The following is a 23,700-nucleotide window of genomic DNA, read 5'->3' on the forward strand; positions in this document are numbered from 1 at the left end:
CCCTCTCTCTTCCCCAGTAACATATTGGACACCTTCTGATCCGAGGGGCTCAACTTCTGGCATCATATCTTTTTCCCTTTTGGTACTGTCCATAGGGTTTTCATGGCAAAGATACTGGAGTGGGTTGCCATTTTCTTCTCCAGTGGATCATATTTTGTCAGAGCTCTCTGCTATGACCTGTCCATATTGGGTGGCCCTGCATGGCATAGCTCATAGCTTCATTGAGCTATGCAAGCCCCTTTGTCACGACAAGGCAGTAATCCATGAAGGGATCTGCAGTCACTAAGCAAGCTTAAACCATATTATCCAAAGTCTTTTTTCTTATCATTTTCTTTTCCTACAATACAGTATGCATACATCTATCTCCAAATAAGGGATCCCCAAATTTATCCGTAAGAATTGTCACTTCAGGAATGCAGCTGCTATCAGAAATATAGGTTCCTCGCTTAATTCCCTGTTGGAATTACTTGAACTCCCTACAATATACCTGCCAAAATCTGGAGACAGTGCTATATCCTTCAGAGACTTGATTCCCTCCCCCCAAAAAAGATGTTTCTTATCCTGAAAATCTTGCTGCACAAGGATTTGCGTAGCCTATAAAGGGACAGCAGACTGAAGAAGACAGGCAGGCAAATATTAGTGGCAGTCTAACACAGTACTGCGAAGTCTAATAGCAAAGGCACCAGGCTAGAAAATGGGAGACTAGGAGTTCTAATCCTGCCTTAGCCATGAAAGCCAGTTGGTGATCTTGGGCCAGTCATTCTTTCTCATTCCAAGTCATGTCACAGGGATGTTGTAGAGGAAAATAAAAGGAGAAGGATATGTTGGGTATGTTAGCCAATTTGAATTATTTGTAAAAATAATAAAAGTGGGATATGGATAGATAGATAAACAAACAAGCAAATAAATAAATACTTTAGAAGTGCAACAATTTCACTTCAACAGCCCAACAGAAATTGGTGAAAACACAATGTAAAAATGCAATTTAGTAAAAAATAGAGCAAAGTTATTATTTTCTGCTATCTGGACAAAACGTTCCTATTAGCAATATTTGTTTATCAGTTTTTATAAACTAATTCCATTAGCCACATGGATGATGTGTTCAGTCTTGGCTGTTAATGTGCAAACTTGAAAGAAGCATCTTCTAAAATTCAATTATTAAAACAAATACTTCTGCTTTCTCCAGTTACAAAACAGTAATATATATATACTGTAATATATATTATTACAGCATTATTATTTAATATTATATTAAATAATAATACTGTATTAAATATATATTAAGTATTATAATATTTAATACTATAATAATATAGTATTATTATTATTACAGTATTATTATTACAGTAATATATATTATGAAGTATCACAGATATTTACATCTAAGTAGTTTATTATAAGTCAAATCTACTTTGAATTTTGATATTCATATGAGAGACAAATTATAGTACGTACAAATAAGTTTGAATTATTATTTTAATTTTTCAATTTTAGTATATATTTCTTGATTTTTGATTAATCAGTTTAGATAGCTACATAAATATTTCACTAATATTTCTTATAATTGCTACTGGAGTGTATGGAATTTATATAAATTTATATTTGCATAATTTGTCCTTTTTCCTGAAAGTTTGGCTTCTCATTGAAAAATAACAAACAAGTAAAAGAATCAGGAAGAAATTATTTCAGTACCTGAATGGTCCACAGTCAAAGGAAGGAGGCAGAGACATTACGGTATATGCAACTGGTAACACACTAAGGAACAAAATCAACAGCAAGAGTCCCATGTAAAAATTATTGGATTTAGAAGCTTTGAACACTCGTTCATGGGGGACATTGCTGCTCATAACAGCCCAGGTCTGGAAATACATGGAGATTAATAAACGTAATACGTTGATCCCCACAAGTCCTGGGGCATAAAAGGATCCCATCCTATAAGTTTTTTTTGGGGGGGGGGGGAGCATGAAGAAGAGGGTAGAGGGGAAAGAGAAATATTAAAAAATCTTTTTATGATGAAGATACTGCCTGCTTTCAAAAAGATAACCATAATACATATCAACCAGATATAGTGAATCAAAATATAGGTCTTTACCTATATAGTGTCTTCATTATAATATCAATTTTTATTAAAATGCTTTTTGGATTGCAAAAATATGCTTTCTCATCAGTCCATTGAGCAGTGGCAGAAAAGGAAAACAACCTTCATTAGCTTATTCAATAGTCTTACCTATTATCTGACATTGTTGCCATTCTATAAAGTGCCGTGAAAGAGAGAAATAGGGCCACTTCCTAAATACAATTATGTAGTAAGTGAATGAATCAATGCAGTTAGCACTGTGAATTTGCCAGAGACCATGAATTTACTGGGGGTTTTTTTCCAGTTGCTGATTCAGAACATCTATGTTCTACCACAGGGATTATTTCTAGACTGTAAATAGTATGGGAAATAACATTGAGATCTCAGAATTACCATCACCTAGTCACTACAAAGCAAAGATACATGGAAGATATCTGGAAGATATATATCAATAGGAGCAAAACCAGTTTAAGACAGTGCTCCCCAATATTCAGTTCTGATAGACCAGAAGGATACAATGATCAGTGATTTCAAAAGTTACTGATAGGTCTATTAGGATTCCTTGATTTCTGTGGATGTCTCTTCTAACTTGTCTTCCAAGTTAAAAGGGAAAAGTGAATGAAAATCTAAATCTCAATGTGTATTACAGGGAAGAAGATATAAATATAGAAGATATCTCCTACTTTCTTCCTAACCAATAAAAATAGAATTAAAATGGAATTTACCACACTTCAGTGTGGGGGAATAATATAACTGAATCAGCTTCATGGCAGTTATGCAACCCATGAAAACTTGATCTGTTTTCTTGAAAGGAAACAATTTAATATGCATATTGATATCCCATGGGGTCCTACAGCTTCTGAAAGAAGATGAATTCAAATGAGAAAAAACCCACAAAATTCTGTAAGATGTCCTAGTTCTACTTAAAATGTGTTAAAAAATACGGAATATTCCAGCACCTGTGAAGAAGTACAAAAATGGAATACATAGCAATTTTCCCTCAGTTCAGTGAAGATGTAACAAAGTTAACATTTTCTCTGGCTAACAATATTAACATGCTAGAGTATCTTACCAGATCATTCCTTGATTGAAGACCAAACCTAGCACATTACCACTAATATCAAACTCTCCATATGAGGGCTGTTGAGAAAACAAAAATATGATGTAAATGCTGATAAGTCTCATTCAACTTTCCCCAAAACCTGATATGATATCCTTTATAGCAGGAGTCACCAACCTTTTGGACCTCAGGGACCATTAAATTAATAATTTTAAATCCCATGGACCACTAATATGAATGTTTTAAAAAGATAAATAGTATTTAGTGCAATATAAAAAATGCAAATAATTTTTCTGCAGACACCAACATTTTCTCACGGACCACCAGTGGTCCATGGACCACCAGTTGGTGACCACTGCTTTATAGCACTGTTTTATAAGACCCTGTAAGTGGAGATGTTAGGAATGTTAATTGGGGATCAACTGTAACAAAAGGGGGCAAGTATGCTAAGATGGTTCAGATGTTGGATGAAGAGCAGGGAAATGCAAGTTTTAGTCCATCTTTAGCTACAGAAGCTCAGTGGTGGATTTGGGCCAGTTGATCAACATTTTAATATTTGCATATTTTAAAATTCTCATTTTATCTTTTTAAAAGAGTTACAGTTTAGTTTTTAAAATGTTACTAGCCATCTTGATGAGTTGAGAAGGGAAAGATAAGGGATGTTGCTTCTGTTGAATTATGTAATTTACTTCCTGTAGACTTCACCAGAAGACAGAAAAAATATAAAAGGTCAGCTTAAAGCATTTGATTAAATCTATTCTAAATTGAATCCTGTGCTTCCTCTGCAAATAGTTGACTTACGAATCCAGCCTCGAGATCCCAGCACCAGCAGTAGTTTACAAATCTGACAAAACAAGCCCGAAGAAAATCTCCCACTAGGATCGTTACAAATGCCACAAGAATATCAGATACGGTAAGCCTCACAAATTCCTGCAATAGAACAAAAATTGAGAACAATTTATTTAGCAGTTACCTAAAATTTCCTTTATATTTCACATGGAATAAATTTGTTAGGGTAGAAACAAGAAAGCCTGAGAGAATAAAAATGAGGAAAAATTGGGGGAAATAGTAGAGGAGGAGATGGGGGAGGAGAAGGAGGAGAATTACCATTAGTCCATTGCAAAAGGCAGCTTTATTTGGAACAGCTTAAATCCTGTTAACTCTATCAAACAACGTCATTTGCCTATCCCAGGGAAGAACTTAATAGGTGGATAAAAATCCCAAATCCAATCTAAACATATGACTGATAGTGTAACCAACCTTGTAGTAATAATATTGACAGGGAGCACTAAATCACAAATCAAAATACCACACCAATCAACTTCAGTCTGTTCCCAACTCCCAACATGTTTTATAAAAGGCTTTTTCTTACAGCAGAGTGGCATGGCAACTATAAGGAAACCAATAATTCTGTAATTATTGTAGTGTGTAGAAGAAAATGTCAGAAAACTATAAATTAATGGAAATAAAGAATATCTCACTACAGTGATGAAGGCCACAATTAGATGACCTGATTAGCCTACTTTCCAAACAAAATGCACCATATTTGGATTTAAAATGCTTCTAAGCTGTGCTTATTACTGTAAATCTCTAAATTGGCAGACTTCTGGTTATGTCACGGCAATTGCAGACACAGTGAATGGGTTTCTGCATTCATTGTGCTGACTTCTCCCTATTTGTGGGATCCGAGAGGAGCCAAAGCCACCCTGTAGGGGTGGTATAGCAAAGAGGGGCACCCTGTGAAGTTGAGGAGAGTCACAGCTCTCCTGTCTGACCCAGGGTTCTTTTTCCCTCTCAGCCACGGCAAGAAGAAGAAGAGGCAGTTAAAGATGGCTGCTGCAAAGCTGGGACAACCAAAGAACAACTAAGACTGGTGCTGGAGTGGGGTTCTGGTGGCGATATCGCAGCAATGCGGTGGGAAGAGAAAGGTCTCTGTTAGCTGACCTCAAATTTTTTGCGTTTTGGGGACCCTTTGGGGTGCAAAAGGCCTGGAGGGCATTGTGGACTAGAGGGGAAATCTGGAGTGTGGTGAAGTGAAGGGTGATCACTCACTGCATGAACGGACATCCCTGTCAAACCAACGTGAAAGTGTCTGACAGCTTGCTATGGTGGGCCTGAGGCTGTGATGAGCCAATGAGTACAGGGAGGAGAAGATTTTTACAGCAGATGGTGTCATTTCATGTGATTATTTCGAAAACCACAAGATTAATTATCGTTTTGAAAAATGAAGCCTGCCTTTTCTGATTAAAAGAATCCCAGTGGAGAGAGAGTGAGTGACAACACAGTTAATCATTAAGGTGGCGACAAAGAGGAAGATTGTGAGGATACAGCAAGACGGTGGATATCTGGTGAGAACTGATAATTAAAGGAAAGAGAAAGTGAAGAAAGAGAGAAAGAAAGAAAGAAAGAGAAATGCTGGAATCATTTACTTACAAAACTTATTCTGCTTTTATAATTGTTTTACAACTAATATTTGACTAGTGGCAAGACTGAAAGTTAAGCTGAGAGTGCCTGGTATATAGCTTCTATGGCTTGAATAAATTTCTCTCCAAAGCTCATCTGTTTCAATTGTAATATCATGAATCGCCAATTCACATTGTCAAAGGCTTTCTGTGCATCTAAAAACATCAAAGCCATTTGTCTTTCTGGATGTGCCTCATAATATTCCAAGGTGTCCAAAATTATTCTCAAATTATCCCTAATCTGCCTTTTTGGCAAAAAACCATTTTGATCTGAATGTATAAAATTATTTAAATATCTTTTGAGTCTTTCCGCTAATATTGTAGCAAAGATTTTATAGTCTGAATTTAGCAGAGATATAGGCCTGTAGTTCTTAACTTGTTGTAGGTCCGTATCCTCTTTTGGAATGAGTGTAATATATGCTTCTAGCCATGAGTTAGGTATTTCCTTTTTTAACATTACTTCATTCATAACTTCTAATAATGGGAGGCTCAGTGGTTCCTGTAAGGTTTTATAATATTCTGCCGGTAGTCCATCTGGGCCTGGCGCCTTCCCACTTTTTTGTTTTTTTATTGCTTCTGTCAGTTCCATCATCGTTATATTTCCTTCTAACATCATCTCAGTTTCTTTTGGGATCTGGGATAAATTCGCCTTATGCAAATATTGTTTAATACTTTCCTCTTCTATCTTTTCCTTTTTGTATAGTTTTTTGTAGTAGTTTTGTACAATTTTTTCCTTCTCCTCATTTCGAAACCTAATTTGTCCTTGTTCATCTATTAGTTGTGATATTTTCCTTGAATCTCTCTCTTTTTTCAATTTATATGCTAGCCATCTGCCTGGTTTATTAGCATCTTCAAAATATTTCTGTTTAGCGTTCTTAATTTTTTGTGCTAGTTCTTCTTTCTCTATTAATCCCATTTTATGTTTAATTGTATCCATTTTCATTTTAATATCTTTTCTTTGTGGGAACTTCTGTAATTCTTTTTCGAATTTTTTGTAGTTATCTTCTAACAATTTATTTGTCTTTTCTTGATATTTCTTTTTCTTGCATAATCAATTATCAGGCCTCTGGCATAAGCTTTCATAGCATACCCACCGATTCTGCGCTGATGTATCCTCTTTTCTGTTTTCTTTGAAAAAGAAGGCTAATTCTTTCTCCATTTTCTGTAGAAAATCCTTTTCTTTTAATACTGTAGTATTTAAAGTCCATCTAGATCTTCTTCTTTGTCCTTTCCATCTCACCATTATTGGATTGTGGTCTGCCCATGTATTGGCCTCTATCACTATTTCTTCTATATTCGAAGTCATCCATTTCATATCTATTCTAGACCATGATGAATGTCTATTAGAATAAAAGGTGTATTGTCTATTTTTTGCATTTCTTTCTCTCTCTATATCTTTTAAATTTATTTCCTCTATCATCTTAAAAAAAGATTTCGGTAAGGTTCTTCTATTTTGTTTTATTGTCTTTTGTGTATTGTAGTCCATTTTCTCATCTACTATTCCATTAAAATCTCCCATCATACAAATATTATCATAGTCCAGCTCTATTAACTTTGTATGTAGTTTTCTGTAGAAGTCTTCTTGATTGTCACTTGGGGTATAAATTGCTGTTAATAATATTTCCCATATTATCTATCATTTCCACAATCAGAACTCGTCCTTCTCCATCTTCGTAAATTTTTTCCGCTGGTATTGTAATCCTTAATATACAACACCACTCCTCTTTTCTTACATTGTGGCAATGAAGCAAATAATTTCCTAGTTTAGGCTGTGCCAAAAGTAATTCATGTTGTTTTTTAATATGCACTTCTTGTAAACAAATTATATCCATTTTCAATTTCTCCAATTTGTGAAATACTTTTCTTCTTTTAGTTGCTATGTTAAGTCCATTTATATTTATTGTAATTAATTTTTTTCTCCTCCAAGTTTATACTTTATGTGTAGGTTTTGTTGATCTATTAGGTCTCAATTCACGCTGTTCTTTGTATTCTATGGCACCTCCTACTGCACCTTCTAATGTGCTCTCCTCCTTTCCCATCATCAGGAGATCCTCTTCTTGTAATTGGAGCAGTGTCTCTTCCCTTCTTGGCTCAGCGTCTTTTCCTCTTAAGTATTCCATATAAAATGCTTTAGCTCTATCAATTGTGTCTATTTTAAATCTTTGCATTTGCCATGTAAACACCAGACCTTCTGGTATCAGCCATCTATAATTCACTCCTTTCTGGAGCAATATTTTTGTCAGAAATTGATATTCTCTTCTCAATTCTCTTACTCTTCTTGGTATTTGCTTCAGCACCTTTCCCTTGTATTGTAATGCTTTCTCTTTTGCAATCTGCAGTATTTGTGTTTTAATTGATTTTTTAGTGAATCTTATATGGACTTCTCTTGGTAATTTATTTCTCATTGCATATTTAGTGTATACTCAGTACATCTCATCAACACCATCTAACATTTTTTCCTCAGAGATTTCTAAAGCTCCTGCAAGAATTTATATCATTTTCTGTGCCAAATTTTCTCCTTTTTCTTCTTCCACATTTTGAAATCTTAGGTAAAATTCTGATTTGTCCATCTCCCATCCTAGGCCACTTTTATCATGTTCGACTTCTTCTAATCTATTGTCCATATCTCTATTTTTTTTGTCTCTTTGTTCCTCTTTTTCTTCAATTTTTTCAAGTCTGTCCTCATATTTCTTCATCATCTGTTGCATATGCTCCACTTTTTCATCTGTGTTTTCTATTTTTAATTTTATGTCTTGTATTCCTTGCAAGATCATCTGCATTATCGCATCTTTTTCTTGCTCACATTCTGTCTCCTTTTTCTGCTGCATCATTGCCTGTATTGATCATTGTCCTCCCGCTGGTGATGAAGAAGGAGTCGTTCCCGCTGAACTAACACCAGCTGCTTTTTTGCTCATTTCTGTAGATATTCTAAATCAAAATAATAAAATAAAGTATCTTCAGGTTCTTCTCAACCCTAATCCATATTTGTAAAAGAAAGGAATTAAAAACAAACAAACAAACAAAAAGACCAATAAGGGCCAGCGGGAGAAAAAGAAAAAGGAAAAAAGAGAGAAAAAAGAAAAAAGAAGAGAAAATCAAAAAGAAGAAAAACCAATCTTCAGGCTCTTGTGTGCCCTAATCCAATCATGTATCCAGTTTGTCAAAAACAACTTTAAATAAAAAATCTCCAGTCAATGAGGAATATATATATATATATATATATATATATATAAAATAAAAAGACAAAAAAATTAAAAAGATTAAAAAGAAAGATAAAGAGAGAAAAGAAAAATATTGGTTAAAAAGTTAATTAAAAAGAAAAAGGGGGAAAAAGTGATTTCTTCAGGCTCTTAAGTGCCTTAATCCAATTGGATAGACGTGTATTGCAAAGGAGTAAAAGGAAAAAAAGAAAAAGAAAAAAAAATGTGAGAGAAGGGGAAAAATATATAACAGTTTAAAAATAAAAATGTTCAAAGGATGAGAAAAAAAAGAAAAGGAATGAAGAGGGGAAAGCTTTTCATTTAATTTAAAAGTCCACAACTGTGTAGCAATCAAATTCTCTTTCTTATGTCTCACTTAATTTAACAGCTTTTGCTTGGCTTAGCAGCTCTCTTTTCCAGTGTCTCTGTTATCCTAATCGCCTTTCAGCAATATTTTTTTCCAGCAGAGCACCTGTATAAACAATCCTGTGAACAGTCTTTGATGTTCTTATAGCGTTTATCCATAGACTAGTACATTGACCTTGAAGAGTAACACAGTTGCTACTTTTCCCCCCACATTTAAAAAAGGAAACAAAAAGAAATACAATGTCTCAGTCCACTAGATGGCAGTGTTTCTTCCCCTTCTCTTTATTGTTTCCCGTTACCAATATATAGAAAGTTAAAAATAAAACAGAATAAAAATTCTGTTACCTCTTCAGTGAGAGAATTGCCTGAGAAGGCATGTCCCCTCTCCCATAGAATTGGCAGGGAGATATAATTGCTTGGGCTTTAGTGCCATAGAGCAAAAACCAACCTAGGAGAAACTTTGTGTGGAGGTGGGTGAAGGGGATAACCACAGTCTGATTCTAAATGGTGTCTCTCTTCCTCTCTCTGTGTGTGTATGCAGCTACTCCTACAAGATAGGCAACATAAATATCCTAGACAAATTTCCCTCCCCCCAGACATCCAAGATGTTCAGGATTTGCTGTGCCATCCCTCCATGAATCACTTCACTGTCTAATTAAAATGTAAATGAAGCAAAGAAAACAAACCTTACAATGAGTTTCCTCCCTCCCCCCCTAGTCTTTCCAACTGTCGTCTGGAAATGTAGTCTTCACTGATCCATCTCAGGGTCTTCTCTTTCATGTCTGCTGAGTGGCGTTAGGCTTGGCTTGGTGATAAGGCCAGTCAGTAAGGCTTGGGAAAGTCTGCTCCATTCTGATTGCTGCGATGACTCTTTTGGTGACTGGATCCAAATCCAATTCCTTGATTTGAATGGATGGAGGATCTCTTCTGGAGGCAGCATCTGGATCAATGTAATCTGTTTTGTGGAGTTGTCTGTGCAGGGTTGAAAAATATGAGAACAGCCCCCCCCTCCAGGGATGAAATGCTCCTGGTTCGGAGTAGGTAGCGATGGTGGCGGGCAGTTCGGAGAACCGGTAGCAAAAATCCCTCCCCCCCGCCCCCCCAGCCTCCAGCTTGCTTACATTTGCTCTTCAGACCGAGCAACGCCTGCCTTGCTTCACTTGCTGTAATCCCTGCAATCCATTGCATCAGCAACCAACTGAATCTCCCTGCCTGCAATCAAGCTCATCGGTGAGCAGCTCTATCTGCCTGCCTGCCTTGTCCCTTCAATTGGGTAAGCTTTTTTCCCCTTTGGGAGCTTTAAAAAAATAGTTAATTGGGGATTTTCTTAGTTGTTCTTTTTTTAGACCTAGCCATTTAAAATTTAGGAAGTTTTAAATTTAGCTGCTATTATATAAAAATAAAAATAAAATAAAATAATATTTGTGCAGCTTTCTGAGATTTTGTGTGTTTCTGCAGTGTTTCACTCTAACTATACAAACACAAAATCTCACAAAACTGTATGTGGGATTTTGTGTGTGTAAAGTGTGAAAGTTGGTTTTTTGGATTTTTTGTGCCTGTGTGAGGTTCCTGCTTGTTGCAGGGGCCATTTTGGGTCTAGCACAGCTGCTTTTACATTGTGGGTGAGCCAGTTGTGTTGTGTTGTGTTGTGTGTGTGTAAAGTGTGAAAGTTGGTTTTTTTGACTTTTTATGCTGTGTGAGGTTCCTGCTTGTTGCAGGGGCCATTTTGGGTCTAGCACAGCTGCTTTTACATTGTGGGTGAGCCAGTTGTGTTGTGTTGTGTTTTGTAGGTTAAAAAAGGGCAAAGAAGTGACATCAACTTGATCACGCCCACCTGACCAACAATCCATGCCCACCCAGTCACCTTACCACCAAGCCACGCCCACTAATTAAGCCACACCCACAGAACCGGTAGCAAAAATTTTTAGATTTCACCCCTGCCCCCTTCCCTTTTGTGGGTGACCCTCCCAGAAAAGGCATTGTTAGAGGATAAGACAGTAGTTCTCAACCTTCCTAATGCCGCGATCCTTTAATACAGTTCCTCATGTTGTGGTGACCCCCAACCAGGGGTGGGTTCTACATTTTTTTACTACTGGTTCTGTGGGCGTGGCTTATTTTGTGGGCATGGCTTGGGGGTCATGTGACTGGGTGGGCATGGCTAGCTGGTCATGTGACCGGGTGGCCATGGCTATGTGTATAGGGACTACTCAGAGGGCTGAAAAAAATCATTTCTGACAGGTCCTTGCACTTTTGACTGGTCCTCACACTTATGACCATCCTCACATTTATGCCCGTGCAGCATTCTTAACAACCATGTCACTCATTTCACAACTGCTTCTTTTCACCATGGTGATAAGATAGGGCAAAAAACGTAAACTGTGAGGATAGTCGTAAATTCGAGATCTGGTCAAAAGTGCGAGGACCAGTCAAAAATAACTTTTTCAGCCCTCTGAGTAGTCCATGTGCACAAAAGGACTACCCAGAGGGCTGAAAAAAGTGATTTCTGACAGGTCCTCGCACTTTTGACCGGTCTTCGCAGTTATGACTGGTCATCATTTATGCCCATTGTAGCATTCTTAACAACCGTGTCACTCATTTCACAACCGCTTCTCTTCACCATGGTGACAAGATAGGGCAAAAACGTAAAATGTGAGGACAGTCGTAACTTCGAGGACTGGTCAAAAGTGTGAGGACCAGTCAAAAATAACTTTTTCAGCCCTCTGAGTAGTCCATATGCATAAAAGGATACAGCAATAGAGAGGAATGAAGGAAGAGAAGGGAAATTAGAGTAGGAGTGAGGGTAAGAGAGGGAGGAAGAGAGGAGGAGAAGGAGAAAGGAAGAGGAAGTAGGGAGGAGAAGAAGAGGGGGAGGAAGAGAAAGTAAGAAGGAAAGAAAAGAGAGAGGTGGTAGGTTTGAGGAGAAAGATTGCTGTACAATAAAAAAGATGAAAGGGAAGAAAGCCAACCCCAAACAAATATAAAGATATTAAGATAAAGAATGAATTGTTAAACTTTAAAGAATAAAAGAGAACAAATATGAATAAATAACAATAATTAGAAACACATATACAAACATACAATGTATTTTCTTTGAACAGAGTATTTGGCCGGTTCACAAATTTAAACAGTGTTAAACTGTTGAAGTGTTAAACATTTCAATTAAATTTACAATTTCTATATTTCCTTTTTGCCATATTTATTCCTCATCTATTTTTGTAAAAAACCAATATTACCCTTCATCCTCATCTCTAATCTTAATCAAATCCAATTTTTCCCTTCTATTCTATATTATACCCCTTCCCATTGTCATATATTTTTATATCCATCCTCACATTGGTTAATTATGTAATATTACAGTTGTTTAATATAAATTCAACATTTTAATATAAATCAATTAGTTATATAACTACCTTTTTTGTATATTAATCAATATGAACATGAATATTCCAATTATTTCCATGCAATCCAATTTCTTACAAATCAATTAATTATATTTACCAATAATAATAAACCAAATAATTTCCCCCATATATTCCTCCAAACCACAACTTAACCATTTCTGCTTTCAGAAATATACAATTAATACTATCTCAATTATTACAATTCCTAGTTAAATAGAGCTTTTTTTCTTTTGTGTTTTAAAATCTTGAACTCTCCTCTTTTTCCCTAAATTTCCCATTGTTTGCACCTACCTTTTTTGGTGAGGAAAAAGAAAAGAAATCTGCCTGCCTAATTTTCCAATGTTGCAGCAACAGCAAAGCCAACAGCCTGCTTTACTTTCAGTTTCATTTTTCAGCGTAGCTAGGGGAAAAAAAATCTACTCCAGCAAGCAGCAGAGCCCTGAGCAAAACAGCTGAGAGTAAATCAGCTGAGAGTCGGGAGCCAATCTAATCAAGGGCTAATTAACCTATGCTGAAGCTCCGTGGGCCAATAAAATTACAAAAAAACACCGAACCATTTGTTAAATTGCTGGCTCGCCTGCCCCTCACCCACCACTATTTATTGGCAATAAATAGTGGTGCGGAAGGGCGGGGCAAGGGGAGGGGTGGAACCGGCAGAATCCCACCACTGGCTATAGGGTGGCCCTTTGAAGCCCCGTGGCAAGAATTTAAACAGTTTTTTTTCCTCTAGCCATCAGCTGGGACTCAGGAGGCAGCAATAGATTGGGAGTGGGCAGGGTAAGCGAACGGCCAGTGATCCAACAGAGCAGAGAGTGAGGGTGAGTGAAGGCGTGGGGGGCGAGAGAGGGCTTTGGCGGCCCCTGTGAAATGGCCATTCGACCCCCAAAGGGGTCGCGACCCCCAGGTTGAGAACCGCTGGGATAAGAGATGGAGAGGTGGAGTGGTGGTGGCTAGATAACTTGCAGGCAGAGTTTGAGAAAAAAACCTCAGCACTGCAGTTGTTAAACAGATAAACCAGTTACAATAAAATGGGAACATCACAGATGAGAAAAAGGAGCTGGATTCACATACTTCAGGAAAAGGACTGACAGATAAAACCACTTAAACACATACAGTAAATGTAAGTAAGAATGAATCTTTTCTTGTAATGAACTTAAAACATTCCCTCAAAACATTGGGCTTTTCTTAAAGGTATAGAGGGGGAATGGGAAAAAAGTGAACAAAGTTCTCTTCACCCTATTTTGTTGGCCAGACAAACTAGGCTGAAGGCATTTTCTTTTCATTGCTTTAACTCTTTTTTTCCCTCTAACAATTTAAAATTCTTTAACAATTTAACAGTTACAATTATCTAACACCTGAAGACTTAGATACAAAGATACACACAGAGAGACAAGGGAAAAGAAAGAAAAAAACAGCAGAACTCTCAGGTTTACACCCTGGTCATTCCTACCATAAATCTCAGTTAACTCAATTTAGGGAAGGCGGTTGGCACCGCCAGTGTCGCGGATGGTCTTTTTAGACCGCCAGCCCCGTGATTCCGTTGGAGCCGTTCTGACAGTGCTAATCAGCTGTCAGATGGCTCGAAAACCTCTCCTTCGGGAGAAGAAGGAGAGGAGAGCCGGTGGGCGAGGGTAGAGCTCCCCAGGAGCCCCTGGAGCAATTCCAGGGGCTTGGAGGATGAGAGCTCCCCGTTCAGCCCACTGAAGCTCTGGATCCATGGTGACTCCGTTTTAAATGGAGCTAGATGCCGGTGACCAACTCTGCTGTCAACAAGGAGATTAATTGATTCCAAAAGCAGGCAGAACGGAAGCAGGAGAACAAGTCTTTGCAAGTATGTTGCTTAACTCCTGGGATACAATGTTTCTACTTGATTTCGCTGAGCTGAAGGAGGAATGGCGTCTTTATTATGGCTGGACTGAAAGTGAAAGCTAAGTGCTTGTTAATAGATGTGTACTTAGAGACTAGACTTAAGCAGCCGGGATTTGAGAGCTGGGGGTAGAAAAGACGATCTTGCTTGATAAACTACAACTAAATTGGAGAAAGTTGCTTAAGAGATGTTTTGGGTTTGAAAAGAAAAATTTTCTTAAAATAATATGGCTTCCAAGCAAGGAGTTTCTGAAAGTGCTGGAAGCTCTTTAATGGCGTCAGAAATGACACAGAGAACTGATTCACAGAGCCAAGAGGATTTTTTCAGAGACCTTACAGAACTTATAAAGGAAGCCATGAATAATCAAATGGCAATTATTAATAACTTTACAGTAATCATAGAACGAAAGTTTATAGAGCTGAAGGAGGATTTAAAAGCAAATGAGGATGTTTTTGAAGGAAAGCACAAAGACAATGAAGGAGACATTTTGATTAAAACAGAGAAGCTGGATTTGGCTGACTCTCAAGGATCTTCAAACTTTTTTCCTGCCCTTGTGGAATTAACTGATAGAATTCTTCAAAAATATAATTTGGAGCAAAAAGAAGAAGAAACTGATCAGCCTTATGAGGTTTCGGAAGATTTGGCAGAGGCTTTCACACAATTAATTGAAATGCAACAACTGGACTTTTTATTGCAAACTCATCGAGTTAACTCTTTGTTCTATGGACTGACTGATTATATAAGCAAGAAGAGTCGATATGGGGGCTCCAAATCAGAGGAAATGATTCTAAGAAAGGGGCAAGTTTTAAAGATACATCAACCCCCAGTTGAAAATCAAAACCTCCTTAAAATAAAAGCAAGAGGGAGGAAAAAAGATTGGAAAAATATAGAAAGAAAGGAAGAAGGGAAGATTAATTTTCTTTGGTTTAATAACTGATGTATTAAATGATTAATTACAATGATTAAGTAAATGAATTAAGAATTCAATTAATGATTAATTAAGGTTTAAGAAAAAATATTTGAATCTTGAGAATAAAAGTAGGAGGGAGAGTAAAATGATTAAGAAAATGAACTAAGAATTTCTTACAGATGTATTATGAGAACTCTAGGCTTTGAATGATCTATTAGTGTTTGTTAATGTTTTTAAAAAAACTCTTAGGTCTAAAGGATTATATATTATTTTGAGTTTAAAGGGAGGTTGATGAATAATCTCTAGAAGGAGAGTTAAGGGATCTAGGGAATTATAGTCTTGCATTAATTTAGCATATTTTAGCATATGATTGATAAAATTTATACCCTGTTTTTCTTCTGGGAAGTCAGGGGAGGGGGGTGGGAAGGGGGTGGTGGAAGGGTTTATAAATGTTTAAATATACAAGTGAAAATGTTATCTGTTTGATTATAAAAAATAATAAAAACCTTTTATTCAAAAAAAAAATTTAGGGAAGGCAAACATCTTAACAAAAATATCATGTGGTTGCATGGAAGACAGAGAGGAAGAGAGAGAGAAAAACAAAGAAATAAACCTCCAATGTTCCTATTTATATATTTCCCTTTTCTTTTAAGTACCTTTATTTAGCCAAATTAGTTTTCCAGCTTCATTCCTGAGCAAAGCCCACTTTTTACACAATTTCCTTGCTCACCTCTTCTTACCAGCCAGGACGGGCATCTGCCACTTGTCCCATGCCTTGAGCAAATCTCAAGGGGGACTCCTGTCATAACCCTCAAGCTACCACTTCCCATGTTCCCCTTCAGATGTGGAGTTCACTTTGGCTTAGATGGCTACAGCCATCAGTTTTTGGACAAAAAAAAAAAAAATATCCAGAAGGATTCTAGTTCCCTCATAGAGCATGGGCACCTCCTTTTGTAGGGAACACAGCCATCAGTTTTTGGAACAAAAAGGGGTCCGGGAGGATCTGCTTTTCCTAAGCAGTCGAGTATGGGCACCTCCTAACACATGGCTTTGTTCAGTGACTTCTGAGCTGGTTGCCCAAGTGCAACTCTCTCATTTACTTTTCCATTCCATTTTCACACAACCTCTATTATGATTTCATGGACCCATGAGGAGATCTTAGGGGACCTCCAGGAGATTAGTTTAAGAAACACTGTAGTAGGACACCTATTATCTCAGTTAAGGGGTTGTTCCTTCACCTGTGAAGTCATGGTTTACAAGGCTACTTAGTCACAAAATAAAGTGTTCCAGCCTAGACCAACAAAAGCCTGCTTTCAAACTGCTTGAAGAAGTATGTAGAAGGTTGAATTTCTAATGGAATGGAAGTGAGGGAGGGAGGGAGGGAGGGAGAGAGAGGGAGGGCGGGAGGGATGGAGAGAGACAGGGAGAGTCAGCTGGATCTCCAGCATGATGCATGCTTGCTATCGGCTGCCATAGTAACGAGGGGGAGTGGGGCATGGCATTGGGGTTTGGAAAGTGAGCTGGTGTGATGAAGGCCCATGTGAACTAAAAGGGAGGTTTGCTCTCAAGAATTACTGCACTGCTGAATGGAGTTGTTTACACCCAGTCAAGGCCAGCCATCCTAGAACTCCAGATGGACGAAAGTACCTGAAGATGTGTTCTGACACTATGCAGGACGTGGATTGGACATTCAGCCTGGGTCCCTGGGGGGAGGGATTTGGGGAAACTTTAAATATGTAACTTTCACACCTTTTGGATCAGATCTTGCTTTCCTTTTGCCACTATCATTTCAAACTCAGCAAAAGTGCCTCTTTTCTACTTCAATGGAGTTGGGGGTTTTCTTTCTTGGGTTTTGAATGGAGGCAAGAGAGAGAGAGAGAGGGAGAGGGGGAGAGAGAGAGAGAGAGAGAGACAATAAGAAAGACTGTACCTACAATAGAATGTTTCCAGTTTAAAAGAAAACAGCAGCTGTTGTGATAGGATGAAACATAGTAGATGTACACACAGAAGAGGTCTAGATGATGAAGTATGAGGTGCCTTTATTATATGATGTCCTTATATATCTACAATATATATACTCATGTCAATATAGTGTAAAGGTGGAGAAGGTATGTTAGAGGAATGTTTGATCATTTATCTTATTCCTTTAGCTTTTGTAATAGACTTTTTAAAGACTGATAATTGTTTTCAGAATCTATTAAATGATTCTTAAGTGCATGGACTGTATTTACTATTAATTTGACTGAATCAGAACATTCTCTGAAGCACTATACAACACAATTGCCTTTATTTACTTACTATTCCCACAGTTGTTTCCCAGCAAGGTCCTCGAGGCACATCAGCTGGATCCAATGGAGGTAGAATAAGAGCACTTCCATTCCTTGAAGATGAGTTATGGAAGGTTAGGACAGTCCAATGTGTGATGTTCCTGATCACACCTTCTTCAGTCAGCTGCAACAGGAAAAAAGGCCAATTTTGGATAATTTTATTGTTTCATAAGTGTGTGTGTGGGGGGGGGGGTTTCTGTGTATTTGTATTTTAGACTGCAATTCCAAGATTATATTATCCAAATTGCTAATTTTAATTTCTTTTTGTTGTATACAAGTAGCCTAAGCAAACCTTCAGCATGTTCTGATTTAATATTATTGTTTAGCCAAAAATATTTCTCTATATGCACTTTTCTTAACTATCCTGACAATGTCGATTTTATTTTGGATGGTTTGAATTTTTGAATATCAATTATCTTGTGCTTGTTAATGACTGCAATAAGGTTAAGTAAGAAAAAATGTATTACAAGAATGTTAGTTGTTTAAACTGAATTTTGGAGCCTTAACAAGATTCCACATATAATAACAATAATGAAAACATATGTTGTTTTGAGGTCACCTGGAACTCAACCAAATTTCATCATTGGTGGAAAATGGTTGTTCTGGGATGATCAGGAGTATTAACATCTTCAGCAAAAACAATGAACGGCCATCACAACAAATGTGGTAGATATATGATCATACCTTTTTTAAAAAAAATATTTGAATTAAAATTTACAAATGAAAAGAAAAAAATTAAAACAAATTAAGAAAAATATAAGAAATTGAAAAAGAAAAAATAAAGGAAAACAGAAGAAAAGGTATATAAAGATGATTTCCCCTTCCCTAGAGATAAATATAAGCAATTTAGCTAATTTCTGTACTACTTTGGTTAAAAATAATATCTTCCCATACTGTGTTTCCCCAAAAATACAACCTACCCAAAAACAAGCCCAATTTTCATGCTTGTGCCTAATATAAACACTACCCCAAAAATAAGGCCTAGTTAAGCCCTGCCCACTATCTGCCCACTGTCTGGCTGTATGAGGTGGGGCGAGGTGCAGGTGTAAAAATCAAGTTAGGGTGGGGTTGGGGTGGAGGTGCCCCACACTCCCTGCACTTGCTTACCTCATCGCCACTCATGGTGATGCTCATCACACTGCTGGAGATGCTCGGATATGCTATGGTACAACGCACCACACGGTGTCCAGACACGAGCCTCGCAGCAAGCTGCACGGCATTTTGCCACAAGTGACTCCACCAGCAAAATGAGCCTTGCAGAGTCCTGCATGGCCACCAGTCCGCTTCTCCTTGCTCACTACCGCAACAGAGTAGGAGGCTGAGGGACTCACATGGGGTCTTGGACGAGGCTCCTGGAGCCGCCTCAAGACAAGGTAATTGTCAGGATGTTGATGGACTGGCTGTGGGGTGCTCAAGTAAGCCGGTGTGGGCATGGGGGGAAGCTCTGCATCCCCTGCCTTGCTTCATCCTCCATCCCCACCAACTTGCTTTGTGGCTGCCGCACCAGTGCATTGCTCAGCCTCCTGCTCCATTACAGCGGTGAGCAAGAAGAAGAAGTGGTGAAGAATGAAGAAGAATGAAGAAGAATGTAGTGAGGCAGTGGGGGGTGGAGGATGAAGCAAGGCACAAGTTCTTTTTTTTTTTTGTGAGAAGTTGGAAAGTCTGAACCATTTTTTTTACCATAGTCCCACTGACTACTTTTGTTGCCCTGCATGCGGTGAAGAATGGAGTTGGAAAGCTGGTTAGTGAAGGGATGTGGCTGCGGGATGAGGGTTTGGTATGGATGGCCTGGCTGAAGGGCCCTCAGATAAGCTGGGGCGGGGTACATGAGGCAGCTCTGCCTTGCTTTGTACACCCTTTGTACACTGCCTTGCTTCATTCTTCTTTGTTCTTCTTTGCAACATGCAGCCTCTCACAGTAACGAGAATTACAGGCAATTCTGGAAGATTGTGGGAAGTGTGTGTTTATGGTAGAAGCAAAGTGCAGCCTGTCCCTTTCAAGCAATCAAGTGTGTGTGTGTGTGTGTGTGTGTGTGTGTGTGAGAGAGAGAGAGAGAGAGAGAGAGAGAGAGAGAGAGAGAGAGAGAGAGAGAGAGAGAGAGAAAGAGAGGGAGAGAGAGAGAGAGAGAGAGAGAGAGAGAGAGCAGAGGGGAGTAATGACAAATGCAGGCAATGCTGTTTGGAAGGGTTTCCTCTCTGCCATTTCTCTTTCTCTCTTTCTCTCTCTCTCTCTCACACACACAGACATTTGATTACTTGAAAGGGATAGTCTGCACTTTGTTTCTATCGTAAGCACCTGCTTCCCACAATCTTCCAGAATTGCTTGCAATTCTCATTACATTGCTTCTGGGCGGGGGAGGCTCAGTCCCCTTACCCGGTTCCCCTCCACCATTTCTCTCCCTCCCCCCTCTCTCTCCCCCTCTCCCTCCCTCTCTCCCTCCCTCCCTCTCTCTCTCTCTCTCTCTCACACACACACACATGGAGACATTTGATTGTTTGAAAGGGACAGTTGCATTTTTACTGTAAGCATGAACTTTCCATAATCTTCCAGAATTGCTTGTGTCAAGTATTTGCAAGCCATTGGCACATATATCATACAGACACTAGTGGAGGCAGAAAGTGCCCCCACCCTTATGTGGAGAGGAGGGGCTTACACTGAGTATAAAACCCCCTCTAACCTTTCCACCATGCTCTCTTTTACGTTTGTTCTCCATGAGACATGATCTTTGATAGGGGTAGTCACACACGCTGTGTGCCCCCTATCCTAATGGATATTAAGACAGCCTTTGTATATAGTTAATATGTTTTGTTATATGAATAAATACATTTATCACATTTATTCATGCATCTGCCTTTGGACTCTTCTATGCTCCTGGGTGATTCTACGATCCCAATTTCCACAGAATGGTAGCAGAGGGAATGGTAGCAGAACTCCACTCCAGGAGCTGTTGAAAAGGCGAGATGCCCTCCAAAATAACCTGTGAGAGAAGCTCCCCTGTTGTGACCAGAGGCCTTCAACGGAGGAGAACTTCACAGCAGCCCCAGTCTGAATTGCTGATGGAAAACATCGAAGGGGATTTCCATCCAGCTACACCCTGGCAGCCAGAGGCCACCCAGATGCAGCAAGAGATCCCAGGGGCCGAGCCAGGCAATGTTGGAGAAGGCTTCTTCAGCACTGACGAAGAGGGGGCAGAAGGACCGGATGAAAGCCTGGACAGGCAAGTGGCTGAGATGTCAGAAGAGGAGTGCCGAGCAGCGCTGGCCTCCCTCCTGAAGACAAGGGCAGCAGCCAGAAAGAGGCCTGAGGAGGCAGCACCAGAGATGCCTGCCATCCCGGTAAGGACTCCCCTGCCTGATTTCTCCAAGATGGCGCCTGCCGCCAGAGAGACTGCCCCCCCACCCAGTTTCCCGCCAAACAAAATGGCCACCAGGCCACTTCCGGAGGCAACTTCCTCCAAGATGGCTGCTCCCCTGGGCACTCTGCCAGCACCACGAGCCAGGCCATCCCCAGCCCCGCAGCCCAGGCCTACAACGCCAGCCAGTCAGTTCAGCCTTCCAGCGGCCCAGAGGACCACTCCGAACCCACAAGCCCCTTGCCAGGCCCTGCCTGCCACGGCAAACATCAAAGAGGCCATAGAGGCCCTGGTCGCTGCCCTCCAACTTATGGAGCAACCACCCACTGGTCCCCCCCGAGGCCCCAGACCCAGCTGCCCACTCAAGGAGGGCCCCAAATCCAACCTCCCACCCCCGGAGGAACCCAGATGGACCTGCAGCCTCCCACCCCCCACTGCAGAGGCGCTCACCACTCACTGAATGCTCCAGGGAGGCCCAGGCTGAGGCCTCCGCACCTTTCCGGCCCTGCTGGGATGATCCGGAGCCGCAATCCTGCTCCTCTGATGGAGAAGAGGAGATCCAGAGACATTTCCAGGCCTACCCAGCCCATGGACCTCATCTGATGGGCCTCCAGTCTCCAGAAAGATCTCCAGGCCTTCTTCCCACTCCTCCAAGGTTTCCCCGCCACATCGCTGATGTCCGGGCCTATTCTGAGGCTCCAGCCAGACCTGACTTCAGAGCTCAGAGAGGGAGATCGGAGCTCCAACAAGAAAAGGCTTTGGAGCATGCTCCATTTCCTGCACGTGCCCAGTTGCTTCAAACTACAGAAGGACTACAAAAAGGAGCCAAACCTAAGCAGTCGATCCCAGGCTTAGGGATCCCAATGCCATTCACAACAGGCTCTTTTCAGCCATTTGAACAACTCCCCATGCAGTTTAATGGCAATAATTTTGTAACTTTGCCAAATAATTTTGAAAAATTACATTTAAGTGGTCAGAATTTTAAAAAATGGTGTAAACAGATTCAGATAATTCTCTTAAGAGAAAATACTCTGGACATGATCAAAAGACCACCCCCTTTATCTTGGAGCCCTGAAAATGAGTTCCTGCATAAAAGAGCTTACACAACCCTGTTAAGTTCTATAGACACAGCTCTGTATGCCAGTCTTTCAGATGGCCTCACAGCTCAGGAAGTTTGGACTGCCCTATATAATTTGTTCCATAGTGACAATATGGCTGCAACCAGCAGATTGTCAAGAATTTTCCACAACTATAAACTCAAACCTGGTGTCAAAATGGGGGAACATTTGGCAACGCTTAAAGCCATGAGGGATGAGCTTATACAGAGGGGGGAGCCTGTTTCTGAATCCACTTTAGTGTGATGTTAAACTCCCTAGACAAATCCTGGAGTCCCTTTATTATTTCTCTAGAAGGGGTTTCTAGGGAACAAAGAAATATAGAATACTTTTCTGGCCGCTTTATTGAGGAAGATTTAAGATGCAGAGATGAGGAACAACAAGAAATGAAGGAGGCATATCACAGACCTAGGCCTCAGAGAAGGCGCCAGAACACAAGTGAAAGGATTAATACCCTTCCCACCTGCTTTGACTGTGGCATACAAGGTCACTTTAAAAGGGAGTGCCCTCGCTCTAGGGCCAACACGGCTGGACTTAAGCACAGTAAAAATAAAAGAGGCCGTGGAAGAGGGGGAGGTGGTCATAAAGGATACCAATACTGTAGTGTCACTAGTAACAACCACACCTCCCAGATAAAGGATGCTGAGGGGCTGTGGCTTCTTGATTCAGGTGTATCAACGCATATAGCCAACACAAACCAACAATTTAAGGTTTTACACCCACTCAAGTCCTCAGTAAAAGTTGCCACTGGGGACAAGGCAGAGGTAACTGGGGAAGGCGTGATCAATGTGCCTGGTATAGGAGATGTCACAGGGGCACTGTATGTTCCCTCAATCAAGAACAACCTTTTAAGCATCTTAAAATTGACTGAGGATAAAAATGTAAAACTGGTTTTTGAGAAGGGTGGAGGTTATGTTTTCGAAAATGGGGGTGTTGTTGGCGATATTGTAAAAATCAACAATTTGCCTTATTTTTCCCCAAAAGCACAGGTCAAAAGGCACAAGAAACCTAACAAGAGGGCTCAGGGAGCTAACGCCCAGATAGAGCAGAAAGCTTCTATGCCAGCCCCCAGGTTGTCCAAACTCAAGGACCCTGGACCTAAAACCAATGAAGCTTTTAAACCAGCTCCTAGGACATCCAAAGCCATTAAGGCTGAGCCCATTAAGGTCACAACTCCTCAACCAACCCTGAGGAAATCTAAGGTGACCATTAATCCAGTGCCTACTCTCATTACAGAACAGACCAAGGCTTGTAATGGTAAGATACATAAGGTTGACAAAGTATGTATGGGTAAACCTTTACATTTGGATTGTGCTCATATATTACACTGCAGGCTCGGCCATGCCAGCTTCCCGGTTATTAAGAAAATGCAAGATTTTTCTGATGGGCTTAAGATAAAGAATTGTAATACCTATTTGGAATGTGCCATCTGTAAGGCAGCAAAATCTAAAACTGCTGCTATACCTAAGGTCTCTTCCCGTCGTGCAAGGTACCCTTATCAGCTGGTACACATGGATTTGGTTGGTCCTTTTAGACCCTCCCTTGGTAGGGGGTGTTATTTTT

The 23,700-nt window shown here is 39.8% G+C and overlaps 1 protein-coding gene across 1 annotated transcript in view; it reads right to left on the reverse strand.

Annotated features, from left to right (window-relative positions):
• Window positions 1-23,700, reverse strand: part of TMC2 (transmembrane channel like 2) — a 160,339-nt gene that overhangs the window by 13,060 nt on the left and 123,579 nt on the right. The window contains exons 13-16 of the mRNA XM_087894129.1: window positions 17,642-17,794; window positions 3,939-4,067; window positions 3,150-3,217; window positions 1,693-1,932 (exon numbers count right to left, since the gene is read on the reverse strand). Coding sequence (XP_087750255.1) covers window positions 1,693-1,932; window positions 3,150-3,217; window positions 3,939-4,067; window positions 17,642-17,794 — 590 coding nt within the window. The remainder of the gene's footprint in view (window positions 1-1,692; window positions 1,933-3,149; window positions 3,218-3,938; window positions 4,068-17,641; window positions 17,795-23,700) is intronic.

This window comes from Pantherophis guttatus, chromosome 4 (assembly GCF_059756535.1).
Source record: "Pantherophis guttatus breed Tessera chromosome 4, ASM5975653v1, whole genome shotgun sequence".
Classification (NCBI taxonomy): domain Eukaryota; kingdom Metazoa; phylum Chordata; class Lepidosauria; order Squamata; family Colubridae; genus Pantherophis; species Pantherophis guttatus.